General features: G+C 49.1%; 1 protein-coding gene across 1 annotated transcript in view; it reads right to left on the bottom strand.

Moving 5' to 3' along the window:
* Positions 1–18041, bottom strand: part of RFC4 (replication factor C subunit 4) — a 115986-nt gene that overhangs the window by 53646 nt on the left and 44299 nt on the right. Inside the window, exon 3 of the mRNA XM_082251384.1 lies at positions 9992–10071. Within this exon, the coding sequence (XP_082107510.1) occupies positions 9992–10071 (80 nt within the window). The remainder of the gene's footprint in view (positions 1–9991; positions 10072–18041) is intronic.

Raw genomic sequence — 18041 nt, 5'->3', positions numbered from 1 at the left:
TTCATATTCGTCACTAATGGGGACGTCCTATAGCAGTGTAGACATGAGGGGTGGGAAAAAAAGCAGCCGCGCCTAAAGCAACGCAGTACCCACATCAGAGAAAGGCACCTTACCAAAGTAAGAGAACCAACTGGGCAACAGGAAAAACGTGCTCAACAGGAGCAACAACCCAGGAAAGAACAAGTAACCTAGGGGTAAAAACACCCCAACAGCCAAGGACCCAAACAAGGGACCCTAAGGCACCGCCGCACTAAGAACTTCACGGCCAAAGGAAGCATCTGCCGATGCCTGAACATCCACTTTGTAAAATTTTGAAAAGGTGTGAACGGACGACCAAGTCGCCGCCTTACACACCTGGGCCACAGAAGCCTGATGACGATAGGCCCACGACGTACTCAGAGACCTGGTAGAGTGCGCCTTCACAGGAAAAGGAGGAACCTTCCCCTTCAAAGCATAGGCTTGCACAATGGTCTGTCTGATCCATTTGGCGATGGTCGCAGCCGACGCCGCCATGCCCTTCCGAGGTCCCTCAGGAAGGACAAAGAGAGAATTCGACTTGCGAAAGGATTTAGTAGATGACAGGTAAACCCTGATCGCCCTAACATCCAAGGAATGCAAAGCCACCTCCTTCGGATGCTTAGGCTTCGCGCAAAGCGAAGGCAGAACAATATCCTCATTGAGGTGAAATTCCGAGATCCTCTTCGGAAGAAAGGACGGGTTAGGTCGCAAGACCACCTTATCCAAGTGAATCACCAAATACGGAGACTTGCAGGACAAGGCCGCCAGCTCCGACACCCTGCGAGCCGAAGTGATCGCCACCAAGAAGGCAACCTTCTTGGACAACAGAGACAACGAGATCTCCCTGATATTTGCAAAAGGAGCATGTTGCAACACGGACAGAACAAGGTTCAAATCCCATGGAGGCAAAGGCTCCCTCCTAGGAGAGACCAAAATGTCGCACCCCTTGAACAAAGGTGCTAACCAAAGAGTTAGACGCCACAGGGCGTTAAAAGAGAACGGCCAGCGCAGAAATCTGACCCTTAATGGTGGCCAACGCCAAACGCTGGTCCACGCCCGTTTGCAGGAAAGCCAACACTCTCGACACCGAGTACGAGCGAGGGGAATACCCCCTGGACTCACACCAGGCAAAGTAAGCCTTTCAAGTACGGTAGTAAATCTTCCCCGAAGAGGCCTTCCTAGCCTTGATCAAAGTGGGAATGACCTCAGGGGAAAGACCCCTATCCTTCAGGACCTGGCTTTCAACAGCCAGGCCGTTAAAGCCAGCGACTGTAAAGCAGGATGGAATATCGGTCCTTGAGACAGGAGATCTTCTCGAAGTGGCAGACGCCACGGAGCGTCGACCGCCAGATTCACGAGGTCTGCGTACCAAGACCGGCGAGGCCAGTCCGGTGCCACCAGAATCACCGTGTGCGGTTCCGAGGCCAACCTGCGAAGGAGCCTGGACAGCAGCTGAATCGGTGGAAAGGCATATATCAGGCGATACTGATGCCAGGGCGCCACTAACGCGTCTGAGGCGTCTGCCCGAGGATCGCGCGTCCTGGCCACGAACCTTTCCACCTTGTTTAGACGAGACGCGAACAGGTCCACATCTGGGGACCCCCACTTCGCGCACAACATTTGGAAGACATCCGGGTGAAGGGACCCTTCTCCCTGGTCCAGGGTCTGGCAGGCAGCTCAGATAATCCGCCTGCCAGTTCTCCACCCCCGGAATGTGAACTGCAGATAGCGCCGGGACGTGCGTCTCGGCCCAAGACAGAATGTCGGCTACTTCCTGAGCCGCCCGGGCACTCCTGGTGCCCCCTTGGTGGTTGATGTAGGCCACCGCTGTGGCATTGTCCGTCTGTACCCGAACTGGGCGGCCCTGAAGCCTGTCCGTCCAACGCAGAGGACAGATTTATCGCTCGCAATTCCAGAATGTTGATCGGAAGGGAGGATTCTTCTTCCGACCAAGTTCCCTGGGCGGACAGAACCCCCAGAACACCACCCCAGCCCGACAGGCTGGCATCCGTGGTGATCACCGTCCACGACAAAGGACGAAAGGACTTGCCCCCCCCGACACCGCCGGGGACTGGAGCCACCACAAAAGACCCCTTCGGGTGAGATGGCTCAACGACAGCCGCAGATCCAGAGATTTCGGACGCCCGTCCCACTTGGCCAGGACCTCCGCCTGAAGCTCCCGTGTGTAACTGGGCTAAGGGAATCGCCTCGAAGGCCGAAACCATCAACCCCAGACACCTCATACACGTCCGGAGGGACGAGCACTGATTGTCCCTGAGGGACCTGACTTCGCACTGAAGTGTCCGAAGCTTGTCTTCCGGCAGGAAGACCTTCGCTTGAACAGAGTCCAGAATCATCCCCAGGTAGGGAAGACGAACCGACGGACACAACGTCGATTTTGGAAAATTTATCGTTCAGCCGAATTCCTGCAGAGTCTGCATCGTGATGGACAGGTCGTTCACCAGGCCCTGACTGGTCGCGGACCGAATCAGGATATCGTCCAGATACCCCAGGACAGAAATGCCCTGGGCCCTCAGCAAGGCCAGAACCGGCGCAAGCACCTTGGTGAAAACCGTGGAGCCGAAGCGAGGCCGAAGGGTAACGCCACGAATTGATAATGATCCTCCGCAATGGCAAATCGAAGGTACCTCTGGTGACCCTCGAAAATGGGAATGTGAAGGTATGCATCCTTCAAGTCGATGGAGGCCATGAATTCCCCCGGAACCAGGGCAGCCACCACTGATCGCAGGGATTCCATGCGGAACTTGCGAACCCGCACAAAGCGGTTCAGAGCTTTTAAGTCCAGAATCGGACGTACCTTGCCCTCCTTTCTGGGCACAGTGAACAGATTGGAATAGAACCCCCGAAATCTGTCCCGATGAGGCACCGGAACCACCACTCCCTGGGCCCGCAGGTCCCGCACCGTCAGGTGCAGACCCTGCAAGCGCTCTGGAGTCAGCTGAAGGTTTGAGGGGAAAAATCTGCCCGCCGGCCGAGAGAGAAACTCGATCTTGTATCCAGATCGAACGATTTCCTGAACCCACCTGTCCCGAACGCGGTCCAGCCAGGGTTGAAGAAAACCGAGCAAACGTCCCCCCATCCCAGAAATGGGTGAGGGCGCCCCTTCAGGCCGCATTGTTGTGGGCAGCGGATCCGGACTGGCCGGACTTCTGCTTACCCGCCCCCGGCTTCTTCTGGGAGCCTTGGCCTTTGAAGGGCTTGCCCTTATAGTGCGACCGAAATGCACGAAAGGACCCCTGAGAGGGCCTAAACGAAGCATTCTTCTTACCACGAACAAACTTATTCTTGTGAGATTGGGGCAAGAGAGTGCTTTTACCCCCAGAAATACCCTTTATCAGAGTATCCAAAGAATCGCCAAAAAGGCGAGATCCCGCGTAGGGCAAATTAGCAAAAAAGTCTTGCAAGAAGATTGGTCGACCGACCAACATTTCAGCCATATCAGGCGACGGTTCAAGACCGCCACACTAGAAAGACGCGCCGCCAAAGGGACTGAATCCAAGTCCGCATCACACAAATACATGACACCCTGATGAATCTGATCCACCATAGCCAAAGTTGTCGGCGGGGCAGAGTCAGCCACCAGAGTGCGCTTGAGCACCTGCGTCCAATCCGCAATAGCCTGGGCTGCCATAATGGAAGCAAAAATAGGCTTCAGCATAGAGCCAGCAACCGTATAGGCATGACGGGCCAGAGATTCCAATCTCCTGTCCGTCGGGGCCCGGAACACCGGGGTATCCTCAGCAGGGATCGCAGTTGATTTATTCAAAATCACCACCGCATGATATACCTGAGGCGGCACACACCAACGCTCATTAGTAGCTGGTGTAAAGGGATAACGCAGTTTGAACCTACTCGGTAGAGCAAAAGGCTTCTTTAAATTGCGCCATTGCTCATCAACCGCGCGCTGAAATTCCGTAGAGCAAGGAAAAACCTGCGATGTTTTGCATTTCCTCTGCGTCCCATAAGAGGACATCAAAGCAGGAGGACATGGTTCATCCTGCAAATGCAGCGTTTGCTTGATAGAAGCAACTAACTCATCCATGAGTGCAAGCTCTTCAGACGAGCCAGGGGGAGAATTATCAACCCCTTCCACCTCAGCCTCCCCGTCAGACCCCACAAGGTCCAGGGATGAGTGAGACCCTGAGAAGGGCACTCCAGCCATAGCAGCCCCATCGCCCTCTGAATCAGAGGAAATAGACACCCTGGGCCGTTTAGTGGATCGATCAGCCACCAGCATCTGCACTTGAGCAGCTAAGTTTGCCACAATAGTGGCCAGATCAGCCCCATCGGGGGAAGCAGCAGCCCCTTGGCCCCCCACCAAGGTGGGAGGAAACTTGCAATCCTGAGAATCCATGCCCCAGCAAAATAAGTAATAAAGGGTACTGTCCCTTTAAGATCGCGGCGAGCGTAGCCCACCGCACCCACTGAATACACTGACCCCCACAGGGACAAGAAACTGGGCAAGGAATACAGGAAAGAAGGAAATATAAAAACCTGGAGAGATCACACAGGCTGCTGCACCGATCGCTGTCCCAGAGCAAAAGGAAGTGATGCAAGACTGACCGCCCCTATGAAGCCTATGCAAGGCTACACAAACATGGCCGCTCGGCTGAGGAATCCCTGGGCAAATAGAACATGGCGCAGACATGTGGCCTGATCGATCGCCGCTCAAAATGGCGGCGTTTGGCGCCAAAAACGCTGTGCAGTACCTCACAGGACCTGCCACCATAATTTTGCCCCAAAAAAATGGCGGATCGCCGCAGCGATCGCCGCACAGCATGCCTAAAATCTGACTGCTTCATACGACACCCAGCAGAGCGGGAGAGCCCCCTCCTTCACAGCCCACACACAGGCAGCAAGTCCACACAGGAACTGACAGGGAGCACAGCAGCCACACAGACATGCAGGGTCACACAGTCCCAGACTGACACCCAAATAGACAGGTCCCCACATAGAGTTACACTTACCAGTCCGGATGGCGTGGGGAGCCTGCTCCAGCGACCAAACCGCTGCACAGAGGACAGGGAGTGTCGCAAGCATGACGCAGCGGAACTGCGGTGCGAAACCGCAATGGCGTCCAGTGAGGTAGCCACCTCACCGATAGCATCCCTGCAGCGAACAGGGATGGGTCGTTCAATGTGCCAGGGCAAAACCTAAGCTGAACGCTCGATGGCAGGCTGGGAAGCCCCTGGCCCTGAGCCCTGGGATCCAGGGTGGCCAGACTGAGACCCAGCTCCGCACGATCATCTTCATCAGAAGAAGCTAACTAACGCTGAAAATAAACAGCTAAGTAAAAGAAAGAGAAAAAACTTCAAATAAAATTAAAAAGAGAAAAGAAGCTGAGACTAAGAGCCCCAGCACAGGAACAGCCTGCATACTCCTGAGCTAGGCATAAGAAACTGGGTTGGAAATGCAGGAAGCAGGGAGGTATGGACTGAGGGGACCACCCCCTAGGGGTGGGATATGCTAAAAGCTTTGATATTAATATATTCTGTTGCCTAGCTACTCCTACGGAGAAAAGGTCAATAACCCCATTAGTGACGAATATGAAGAGGCGGCGACTGTCAGAGGACGTAAGAGAAAATACATTTAGACATGATATCACAAAAGACATTTAAAAACCCCCCCCCCCCCCAAGGTGGTCATTCCTCCCCCCCCCCCATATTGCTCATTCCTCCCCCCGGATGTATCTCCATCAAATCAACTCCAATTTGCAGACCAATCTAGCTGCATCACCTACACTCATCACGGATAAATGCAAGAAATGCAAAAGGTTTATATTTTCATGAGATGCACTGGATAATGAAGCCGGGATGTATTTAAAAAAGCTAAATTCCAGTGTATTGTGGAATTTTCAAAAAGCAAAAACTGCAGTATGTAAAATACTCAATGCATAGCTTGAACAACTCAAGTTTCACTTGAAAAGGTAATTGCTGATGAAGATAAAGTTTGAAGAGACTTGCTCTAATAGACATAACATTCCACGAAAAACTTTTCCACACTCTTTCATGGCCCTCCTTGCTTCCTTAGGGACCTGAAGACGCCAACAGATCCACCTCAGATGTGCCCCACCGGAGATACAACTGATGAAACCCCTCCGGATGAAGGGACCACTCCCCTTGGTCCAACGGCTGCCGACTGAGGTAATCCGCCTGCCAGTTTTCCACGCTGGGAAAGTGTACGGCGGAGAGGGCTGGAACGAACCGTTGCCAGCTACCTCCAGAGCCACCAGAATACATCTTTTGCCCCCCTTGGTGAATGACATAAACCACAGCCGTGGCATTGTCCGATTGAATGTGCACTGGACAACCCTGAAGACGATCCGGACAAACTGGCATCCGTGGTGACCACTGTCAAACACAAGGGGAGGAAGGGTTTGCCCTGCCAAAGTGCCAGGGAACAAAGCCATTATATTAGGGACTCCGTTTCCCGACTCAGCTGGATCGGACTGTCCAGAGACTGCGGAGTCTTGTCCCATTTGTTCAGTTTGGAACTGTGAAAACGGAACTGCCTCAAAAGGTAGACACCATCAGTTCCAGCGCCCGCATGCAAGTCCAGAGGGATGATCATCTGTTAGACAGCAGGAGATGAATTGCAGCTTGCAATTTCTGGAGTTTATTCAGAGGAAGGAGCTCTGTGGCTAAGGTCGAGTCCACAGTCAGACCCAGATAGTCCTGCTTTGTGGATGGAACCAGAGCAGACTTCTGAAAATTCAGAATCCAGCTGAAATCCCGCAGCGTTCGTATAGTGATCTCCAGGTTTTCAACCAGAGCAGGAGACTCGACTCGCAGGAGGAGATCATACAAGTAGCCCAGTACAGTGATCCCCCATTGGCGTAGCAAAGCTAGCACCAGGCTAACACTTTTGAGACCAAAGGGTTAACACCACAAACTGATAATTGCTCCTCTCCCACAGCAAAGAGGAGGGAGCGCTGGTGACTGGCCCATATTGGAATGGGAAGGTACGAATGGACTCCATTCTGAACTTCTGCACCCACACAAAGCAGTTCAGCGCCTTCAGGTCCAGGATTGGACGCACCTTGCCTCCCTTCATAGGAACTGTAAACAGGTTTGAGTAAAAACCCTAAAAAAAAGGTTCTGAAGTAGGAAACCATCACTGCTTGATGTAACAGATCTTGTACCGCCCCCAAACAGACCTTGTAAGTGGTCCGGGGACAGGCACAAGTTGGAACGAAAGAACCTTGCCGGGGGGTAAGAACAAAACTCGATTTTGTACCTGGATCATATGACTTTCTGGACCCAGGGAAGTCTTGTACCAAGGAAGTCCACAGGTCCGGAAACAAACGAAGACTTCCCCCCACCCCCGACGGATCTTGAGAACGCTGCTCTCGACTTGCCAGATCAAGTTTGCCTGGATCCTCCAGAGGAGGCCCTGAACGGCTTTGATCCCTTGTCAGTTGCCCCTGAGAGACGAAAAACTTATGAGCCGAGAAAGATGGCCCTTGTCTACGACAAAGGTGCTTGCCCTTAGTAGCCTGTGGAAGAAAGGTACTCTTCCCCCCCTGTGAGACCCTTAATGTCGTCATCCAGGGTAGCTCAAAACAGGCAATCTCCTTAAAAAAGGAAGATCAGTCAAGGCCTTTTCAGAAGTCTGGTCCACAGACCAGCAGTTGAGCCAAAAAAAAAAAAAAAATACGCCGAAGGACCACTGCTGAAACAGTGAGCCTAGCGATTAGGGGAGCTGCATCACAGATAAAACTGCGCCCCTGGACCAAGGTCCACCAGCTCACCAAAGGCCGGGGGGAGCTGCTCCCCCTCCAGGTCACGGCGTAAAAGCTTAGCCCACTCCGTCAGTTTGCGAAACCAGTGCAATGGTAAATACCAGCCTCAGTGCCGAACCAGCCAGAGTCTACATAATGCGGGAGACTGGAGGGTCCACCACGGGTGGAAGAGTCCACTTTTTAAGAAGGGAATCCTCAGAGGTACCGCATAGCAAAATCGCTTACGGACCACAAGGAGACGTTTTGGCCGTTCCCACTCTTGAGCGACAATTCTGTCAAAATAGGCGGGGAAAGGAAACACCTTTGCCACTCTGGATAACTTGTGAGTGTCAAAGGGAACCAACGCATTGGTTGCAGCTTCAGCTGCGTCCTCCATTTTTTAAGGTCTCACACACAGATGTAATCAGTGTATCCACCAGCACCTTTTCGTGCGCAGTTGAAGAAGTGGAGGAATCATCCTCGCCATCTGAGAACTCAGGGCGCGTGGTGGCAGACCCAGCAGAGTGACCGACATCTGCAGGTTGCCTAATCAGATTCAGGATCTGGGGAGAAAGATTAGGCAGGGTGCGTTTTTGCTAGCCCATGACCCAAAAACCTGCTTCACCAGGACCACCATCAGTGTATCGATGAATGGTTGGGATCCGGAGGGCCCCGCAGCCTCTGAGAAGAGATAAGGTGGGGAAATGTGCTTGAAAGACTCCTTGAGGCAATAGGGGGACCCTACAGGAAACGGTGTAAAAACACTGCTAAGGGACACCCCCGCCGCTCTGGCAGCACCACTTGGTCGCCATTAACAGAGCACCTAATCCATCCTCAGCAGAGATGGAGAGGACCCCCACCAGACTCGCCGCCTAGCAGAAACAGGCACCTGAAGCTATCGGGATAATCTGTACTCCAGGTGCGGCGATCAGGAAGTGAAAAGATCCAGGAGTCCGCACCAGAGGATGAGGGGCTCCCACCGCCAAAATCGCCGCCCACAGAGCTCCATTGTCATGGCTGCAGCAAAATGGCCACTGGACTACACAAACATGGCCACCGTGCATTGAGCACACAGGCTACAGCAAAATGGCGGCACCACAAGGCTCCCAGGAGGGACCCCTAGGCCACCACCCTACAGTGGACTGCCCAGTCGCACAACCTCCTCCGCCTTCATCGCCAGCACAGCACCCTCCCCCCACCCCAGGCAGTGGAGTAGGCCATCCCATAGCCCCAGAATCAGTAAAGGGGGGGGGGGCGAAAAGGCCTATAGGGACAACTAGATGGGAGGAGGGAGGTGCCTATCGGGAACCCAGGGGTCCGAGCGTCCCATGGAGGGGCCCACGTTCACACCAAAACCCTTTAGGGGGTGAGGGGGACAGTCACTTACCAAACGAGGAACTAGGTGGGCACCGCTCCAGACAGAACCTCCTCTCCTTTGAAATGTCGGCCAGAAGGAATTCTGCGACTCGGGCCGAGACTCGGTGTGACCTCATGAGGCGCCCAACTCGCCGGCCAGCCCCCGTCATGGCTGACCTAGTGCGGAGCTGAGGTCTGCGTGCACTCTCTGACCAGACTGGGGTGACCACTGCATCTAGATTATCCAGCCGTCAGTTACTGATTGTAGATCTCACAGGAAAAAATCCAGGAGAAAAAAAAAATCTATCTAAAAAAAAAAAAAAACAATTGCCAGGACCAGAGATCCCAGCAAGGTCCTTAATCTGAACTAGGCAGAAAAAACTGAGTACCTTTAGCAGAGAGAGGGAGTATACCCTCTGTGACTGCCCATAGGCGTAACCAGACTTTTTTTCTGCCTAGTGCCTTACTCCTGTAGGGGGCAGTATAACCAAATGGCTAAAAAGAGCAGGAGCTGTGTCCGTCAATGAACGAAAGAGAAAAAAAAAAAATGTAAAAAAGGTTTTATGTACACATCCTATTAGCATATTCATAAGAGGGAAAGAAGAACCAGGGAAGGTAAAACATAAGCAAATTAAACTTTAATGTCTTTTCTAATACAGATATTTATAATCAATCCATAAAGCAGAACTGTATTATGTGCAGGGTATAAACTCTACCTTGTTTCATTAGATAGGTATTTGCTTAGATGTTAAATACATATCAACCTTCTCATACATAGGGGGAGCAGCAGACAATGACAGAAGCAGAATGTTGCAGTATCAGCACAGATTCAACAAGTAGTTTAAAATTTGCTATTTGCCTTCTATTGTCACATACCCATATAACTCCCTGGCTGCTGCCAAAATTGTGGATGTTTTCCCAGTTCCGGGTGGTCCATAGAATAGAAGATTAGGCAGCTGGCAAAGAAAAAAAAAATAACAGAGTAAGCAAACACCAATTTAGCTATGCAGACAAAAATCTACCTCTACTCATGGACAAATTAGTATAAATTACGCAATATGTGTACAGAAGGTGCATTATACAAATACATACAAAGCTGCATCTCAAAGGCATTCCCAGTACTTGGGAATAGTACAACAAAGCACAAATCAGTGAAAAAACTTGGAAGCGGTTTAAAGTGATACTAAACACACAGTGTTTAATTTACATCACATTATCCCTTTTATTTCTGTATATAGATGATGGCACTGTAATTACTTTAACCACTTAAGCCCCAGAAGATTTTACCCCCTTCCTGACCAGGGCCTATTTTGCAATTCGGCACTGTGTGACTTTAACGGAAAATTGCACGGTCGTGCGACGCTGTACCCAAATTAAATTGACGTCCTTTTTTTCTACACAAACAGAGCTTTCTTTTGGTGGTATTTGATCACCTGTGCGATTTTTTGATCATGCGCTATAAACAAAAAAAGAGCGACAGTTTTGCAAAAATAACAATATTTTTCACTTTTATATGAAATCCCCCCCCCCCCCCCCCCAAAATGTAAAAATCTAAATTTAACATTTTAGGCCAATTTGTTTTCTGCTACATAGGTTTGGTAAGAAAAAAAAAAAAAAAAAAAAAAAAAAAAAAAAAAATCGCAAAAAGCTTTTTTTGATTGGTTTGTGCAAAAGTTTTTGCGTTCACTAAGGGAAAGATTTTTGTCATTTTTATTGTTTTGTTTTTTTTTTAACGAGTAATGGCGGCGATCTGCGTTTTTTTTTGCGGGACTGCGACATTGCGGCAGACAGATCGGACCCTTGACTGATATTTCTGACACTTTTGGGGGTACCAGTGACATTACTAAAGTAATCAGTGCTATACATATGCACTGTTACTGTAAAAATGACACTGGCAGGGAAGGAGTTAACTTTATTAGAGAGGGAGGGGTTAAGTGTGTCCCTAGGGGCGTGATTCTTACTGAGATTGGATGTGGCTTTTCATGTAACAGCAGAGATCAGCGGTCCTACATAGCAGGACCGTATGATATGTGCTGTTACACGGTGGAAAATGACAGGCGGCTTTGTTTACATTAGCCGCCTGCCTTTCTCTCGGTGTAACCGACGATCACGAGTGACCGGCGGACATCTGGTCCGCCGGTCAATCGCGCAGGGGGGTCCATGAGCGAGCAGGAGCGCGCCTCAGGCGGCGCACGCTTGCTCCCTAGAGCCTCATAGGCAAGCGACGTAGTACTACGTAACTTTGCCTTTGAGGGGCTGACCGCCGCAGTAAATAGTCGTGCGGTGGTCGGCAAGCAGTTAATAAAAGAATATCCAATACCTTTTTCCGACGGACAAAGCGCTTCATAAATCATAACTAGTGGGACATCCAAAAGCAGTGCCAAAAGGAAAATGATGGGTGAGGAATATAACCCAAGGCTAAACATAAGAGCCCTTAACCAGGACACAGGAGTCTTAACCGGGTCACAGGAGCTCCGTCTGAAAAATAAAGGTTTAAAGAAAAAAACCCCTCAAGAGTGAACAGTCCCTCTTAAACAGCAGTCTGCAAAACTCTGCAGCCAAAAGAAGCATCCGCAGATGCCAAAGTATCTACCTTATAGATAATGAAGCCCGATGGGCGCTGAGTGCTTCTTGGGCCTTCTGTCGAGTAGAATGCGCCGTGACAGGGCAAGGTGGAACCTGACCTTTAATGGAATAGGCCTGACTCACCGTCTGTCTGATCCATCTGGAGATGGTAGCCGAAGAAGCGGCCAGCCCTTTTCTTGGTCAGTCCGCAACCACAAAAAGCGAGTCTAACCTTCGAAAAGACTGCGAAGCTGCAGATACACCCGAATCGCACAAACCACATCCAGTGTATGCAAGGAAAATTCCTTGGGATGAGCCGGCTTGGGAAACAACGTTATTTAACTTTACACCGCATCAGCTGTTGCCGCGCATACATTAAATCATCTCCGCTCCAACCCCTCAGACTTCCCTGCAGGCGCGCGTCATTCAGCAGGTGCGGCGTTCCACATGATCTCGGCTGCGATTTATATTTTCATACACCCGCCACCGCTTTCACATTTTGGAGCCGAGATCAGGGAAGTCTGAGGGGTTGGAGCGGAGATGATTTAATGTTGGAGCGGAGATGATTTAATGTTGGAGCGGCAACAGCTGATGCGGTGTAACGTTAAAAAACACTACCCCGTGAAAATTCCCTACCCTCCGCAGCTGTGAGCATGCGCAGTGGGAAGCTGCTCAGCTGTTGAATGACGTATGTGCACAGGAAGTGACGAGGGTAGGGAATTTTCACGGGTAGGGTTTTTTCACGGAACACCAGTGCAGGCGCATTGATTCCTGGGATTGATGACGCTCATCTCCCAGGAGTCAATGCAAAGAGGAAGTGACGTCGGTGGCCGTGTCCGCAGAGGGAGGAAGAGGAAGGAAGGTAAGTATATTTTCTTTAAAAACAAGGTAAGTGAACAAGTAAAACAAAGGCTGCTTGCTAGGAGCAGTGGACATCCTAGAACAGGAGTTCTGCTACACTACCATGCACAAATCAAAACTGAATAGCATTGTAACTTGTGACATATGAGGGTTAAGATATTGCACTACAGTAGTTATTAACCATTACAACAGTTTTATCCAGTGCTCTGTAATTTAATCTGAAGCCTAATATTACAACTGGCATTTACATACTCGTCTGCTAAGCTTGCCTAAATGTCTTGGATAACCAAGCACTGTATTTATAGAACAAGTTAAGCACAGTCAGTTCAGCTCAATACGATTTCACTGCTAGCACGGTGAGCATACTACTGATGACTGCTACACCTAAAATGTAATTTAAAGGATGGTCTGTTGTGAGAACCAATATACATTTTACCATCATAATTTAAATGAGAACTCCTGGCTCACTCTACATTTAATTTTTTGCATTTTAGTGCTGCTGATCTCAGACAGCCTTCCAGATGGTGACAACAAGTGAAAAACACCAGTGCAATTAGAGACGGTGCGGCCACCTACAGTTGGTGCCAAAGTATATGTGACAGGAGAACTAGCGAATGATAAGGACAGAGAGGTGTAACCCTGTAGCAGTTCGTGCTTACACAAGAACCTTTATGGATTACCAGGTATCATTTTATTATTATTAACCACCCAAAATTCCCAGGAAACACTGCAGCAAGATCCTAAAAGCCAGACTCTTCCACCATGCCTTCAGTTACAGTGTTTCCTCCGCTACGGTGAAAGCGCTACAGGGAAACTTAAGGGGACTGTGCTTTCTCCAGGGGGAGGGGTGGTGGCTTCCCGTTTTATTTTTGTTGCTTATGAGTGTTTTTAACGTGTGCGAATAAACACAACTGTTTTAATGCTGGCGCTTTCTCCATTCTTTCTATTTGTACTACTGTAGAGCCAGCTCAACTCTGAGGACAGCTGCTTCTAGTGCTCCATTGTGCACATTATGTACATGTTATGAACTTATAAGGACTTTTAACAGACTAAAACAGCTCTGCCAGGTAAATATTACCTAGAGCTGCTCCTCTTCAATTGTTAGCCTTTTTTGCTTGTTTTTATTTCATTTTAATACTTATTTGACTGCTCTGACCAAGTGTATGTTTTATCTGTCGGTTTAGTAACTACCAGAGCTCCATCAGATACAGTATCTCACAAAAATGAGTACACTTCACTTCTTATAATAGTAATAGCAAAGCACCAAAGGAACCCTCAGTAAGCTTATGAATCCGCAAAACCCTTTTGTATTGTTGTTTAGGGCGGGAACGAGTACTGCTCTGGAAGACTTTTTAGAAAAGGGAGTTACCAGGTACCTAATTCTATTTTCTCTAATCGTCTTCCAGGGCAGCATCTGAGAGGATGTATCAAGCAATACTTAACTAGGGAGGGGATAAAGTCTGTAGCACCTTGCGACCAAATGTCTGGTCCTGAGTAGATAGCTGGTTGATGCGGTAATGCCTTGCGAAGGTATTGAAGCCCGACTATGTCGCTGCCCTGCAAATCTGCTCTGGAGTTGCCCCGGCCCTTTCTGTGCTTGAGGATGCCCAAGCTCGAATAGGCTTTGGCCCCACTCGGTGGGGCAGGGTTTTATGCTTGGCAGGCTGTCTGAATAGCAAGGTTTATCCATCTGGCTACTGTACTTTTCGAGGCCTGCTTCTTCTTGTTGACTCCTGCGTGCAGAACATATAGTGTGGTCGTTTTTCACCAATCCCTAGTTCTTTCAAGGTAAGCTACTAGAATTTTCATTACATCTAGCTTGTTGTATCTCTTTTTTTGCTATCCATCGAACCTGGAAGGGAGGGAATAACCACATCCTGTGTTCTGTGGAACGTTGGAGACTTTAGGTAGAAAAGCTTGGTCTGGGATGAGGATTAGTTTATCCGTCTGAATCAGAAAATATGGTTCCATCATAGATAGAGCCTGTATTTCGCTGACTCTCCTCGTTGACACAAGCGCCACTAGGAGTACTGTTTTTAGTGTAAGATATTGATCTGAGCATTCTTCCAATGGTTAAAATGGTGCATAGAGGAATTCCTAAAGTACCATGGAGAGGTGCCACGTCGGCGTTCTGGTGAACTTCGTGGGTCTGGCTCTTTTTAACGAGCGAAGGAATATTCTTATGAGGGGGTCTTCTGCAGCCGGATATCTAGGCAAGACAGGGCTGCCACTTGGACTTTTAAAGTGTTATTGGGAAATTCTCTTGTCCGCTCCTTCCTGTTAGAAATCTAAGATTGCTGGAATAGTCCCCTTGTCAGGGTCTCCTTTGCTCCCGTAACAGAAGACAAACTTTTTTTCTCACTTTCTCGTAGATGGCTCTGGTTACGGGTTTTCTGCTGGCTAAAAGGGTGTCTATCACCTTGTTCGACAGACCCTTCTTCTGTAGCCTTACCCTTTCAGGAACCAGGCCCAGAGCTTCATGACCTTGTGGTTCGGGTGGTTAACTGCCCCTGCGATAGGAGGTCCACCTTGTCTAGAAGCATTAGATATGGCCTGAACACTGAGGTTTTTCAAATGACTGAACCATGGTCTCTGGGACAATACGGTGCAATAAGTATCACTATTACCATTTCTTCCCTGATCTTTTGTACTACTTTTGGTATAAGGGCAGTTGGAGGGAATGCATAACACAGCTGGTATGCCCAATTTTGGTTGAATGTGTCTACACCAATGCTTCCATCTGTGGGGTTCAGGGAGAAGAATTTTAGGAGTTTCGTATTTATTTTTGACATAAACAGATCCACCTCGTGCACAAGGCTGCTTGATTTAAGGACCATTCTGTCTGTTTTATGGCTTTTCCACTTAAGAAGTCTGCTAGCGTGTTGTTGGTTCCCTTCAGATGGACGGCAGAGATGGATCTGATGTTTCTCTCAGCCCAAGATTGTCGTTTCTGTCAGACTCCGTAGACAAATCGATTTTGTTCCCCCTTGTCTGTTCAGGTATGCCACCGCTGTGGTGTTGTCTGACTGCATCCAGACATCTTTGTCCTGAATGGCCGGTTGGAATGCCCTTAGCGCCATCTCTACGGCTTTTTAAATTCCCTCATGCTTGGGACCAATGGGGGGTTCCATTTTCCTTGTACGCATCAGCCATATGTGCTCCACATTCCAGGAGTGCTGGTGTCCGTAGTGATCTGCACCGGAGCGGACTGCATCCATCTGCGTCCCTTGAGGTAAATCAGTGGGTTGAGCCACCACTGGAGCATTCTTTTGATTAAACAGGGAACCAAAATATTTGTCTCTACGAATGATGGGTTGCCATTCCATTGGGCCAGGATGTGATATTGAAGAAGCCTCATATGCAGCTGCGCCCAGGTGATGGCCGGAATTGAGGATGTCATTAGTGCCAACACTGCCCTGCCCTGTCAGATGGTCATGAATTTGGCCCCTATCAGAGATACTATTGCCTCTGATTTTTCCAACTTTTTCCTGTTGGGAAAATCTTTGTTATTTTAGCATCTAGTATGTAGCCCAAGTATATGACTCTTTGGCTTGGTGTAGCCCAAGTATATCACTCTTTGGTGATTTTTCTTTGTTCACAATCTATCCTAGGCTTTGTAGGAAAGAGATGCTTTTGTGCAGATAGGCTTCCAGGTGGTCTGCTGATTCAGCGACGAACAGTAGATCGTCTAGGTATGGCACCACGCCTATGCCTTGCTGTCTTAGGTTTTTCAGGGCTTCTGCCATTAGTTTCAAGAAAATCTTGGGTGCCAAAGAGATGCCGAAAGGTAGAGCTGTGTACTGCATATGTAGAGTTGTAGCCGGGCCTTAGACCCCAAATCTTAAGTATTTTTGATGGCTCTTTATTGGCACATGTAAATATGCATCTTGCAGATCTACTGTAGCCATGAATCTGCCCGCCGGAAGGCTATTCCTGACCAAGTAGATAGACTCCATCTTGAATATATTGTACCTTATACTTTTGTTGAGTGGTTTGAGATTCAGTACGAGCCTTAGCTTGCCTGATGGCTTTTTCCTCACAAATAATCTCCTGTTTTTTCCTCTTCCAGTGGTATGTGACAAATAACTGTTTTGCTAGGTTTTCTAGTGCTAGTGCAGATAAAAAAGCCTCTACGTGGTCTGTGCCTTTCGGGAGGGTCGTCACTAGGTACTTGGTTGGGGGACGAGTGGAGAACTCTATCGCGTAACCTTCTGCTATCGTGCAAAGCACAATTTCGTTTCTTGTGATCTTCCTCCACTGATGAGCAAAGATCGTCAATCTGCCCCCACCTGGAGACCGTCATTGCTTTTTGTTTCTTGGAATAGAAGGCTTGGGGATAAAGTCTCCCTTGCCTTGTTTTGTTGTTTCCAGCACATCATTAGTTCCATTTCTTTATTAAATCTCTTGGACTGACAAAAGGGCGCTTTCCCCTGCTGCTTTTTGGTTTTGTGGCAATCCTTTATTTTTGGCTGCGGTTCCGTCTAGAACAGTTTCCAGATCTGGTCCGAACAGTAAATCGCCTGTGAAAGGGATTCCACACAATCTATTTTTAGAAGCGATGTCTCCTCCCCACAACTTCAGCCACAGGGCTCCTCTCCTGGTCGAATTAATTAGGCCAGTGGTTCTGGCCGATACCCTCACAGCTTCAGCCGAAGCATCGGCGAGAAATGCTGCCACTCTGGTTAGTGTGGGTAAGATCCCTACTCTTCTCTTGGGGTTTCTCTTTCTAGCAGCTCTTTCAGCTGAGTCAGCCAGACTAGCAAGGTCCTAGCCCTGCAAGTGGAGGCTATGGCCAGATTTAGATTTGCTGCTCCAGCTTCCCAAGCTCTCTTTAGCAGTGCCTCTTTTTTTTTTTTATCTATGGGATCGCCGAAGGTCCGAGAGTAGTTGGACTTGCTTGCGACTCTGGTGCGGGAGGCATTTTCCCCAAGATTTCGTATCCTCCTCTGCGAAAGTATATCTGCGCTTAATCACAACTGGTGTGAAGAGCTTCTTTTCTGGCTCTTCCCATTCTTTGACTATGTTTTTTGGAGTCTCATGTACCAGAAATGTTCTTGTTTTTTTTCGGTTGTAAGCCTTTGTACATCTTATCGTGTAAGGAAAGCTGCTCAGTGTATTTGCTATGGCTCTCAGCAAACGGTCCGTTTCTTCTGAAGGAAAAGGGGTGCCTTCTGATGCTTGGTCTTCATCATCTGAGTATGGGCCCTCTACAGGTTCTAATTCTGGGCCATCTGAATCGGTTTCCTGCTCTGCTAGGTCCACCTCTTCCCCGCTGCACAAGGGGATGGATGGCTTACTGGTAGACTGCATACTGGTCGGGCTGTAACCTCCAGCTTTTCTATAGCCGAACGTAGTGGCCCAATCGTGCTTTTACTGTATTTTCTTTTTTTGAGCATGTCTTTAAGGAACCCTTGTGATTCCTTGGCCACTATTTTGTTGATGCATTTTTGGCATAATGTTTTTTCCTTTCTGGAAGAAACCTGTGACGGCAAGAGGCACA

The sequence above is a fragment of the Pelophylax lessonae genome, assembly GCF_965119305.1.
Source record: "Pelophylax lessonae genome assembly, chromosome: 3".
Classification (NCBI taxonomy): Eukaryota; Metazoa; Chordata; class Amphibia; order Anura; family Ranidae; genus Pelophylax; species Pelophylax lessonae.
Note: the sequence above shows the minus strand (reverse complement) of the source record. Positions and strands in the feature narration are given on the sequence as shown.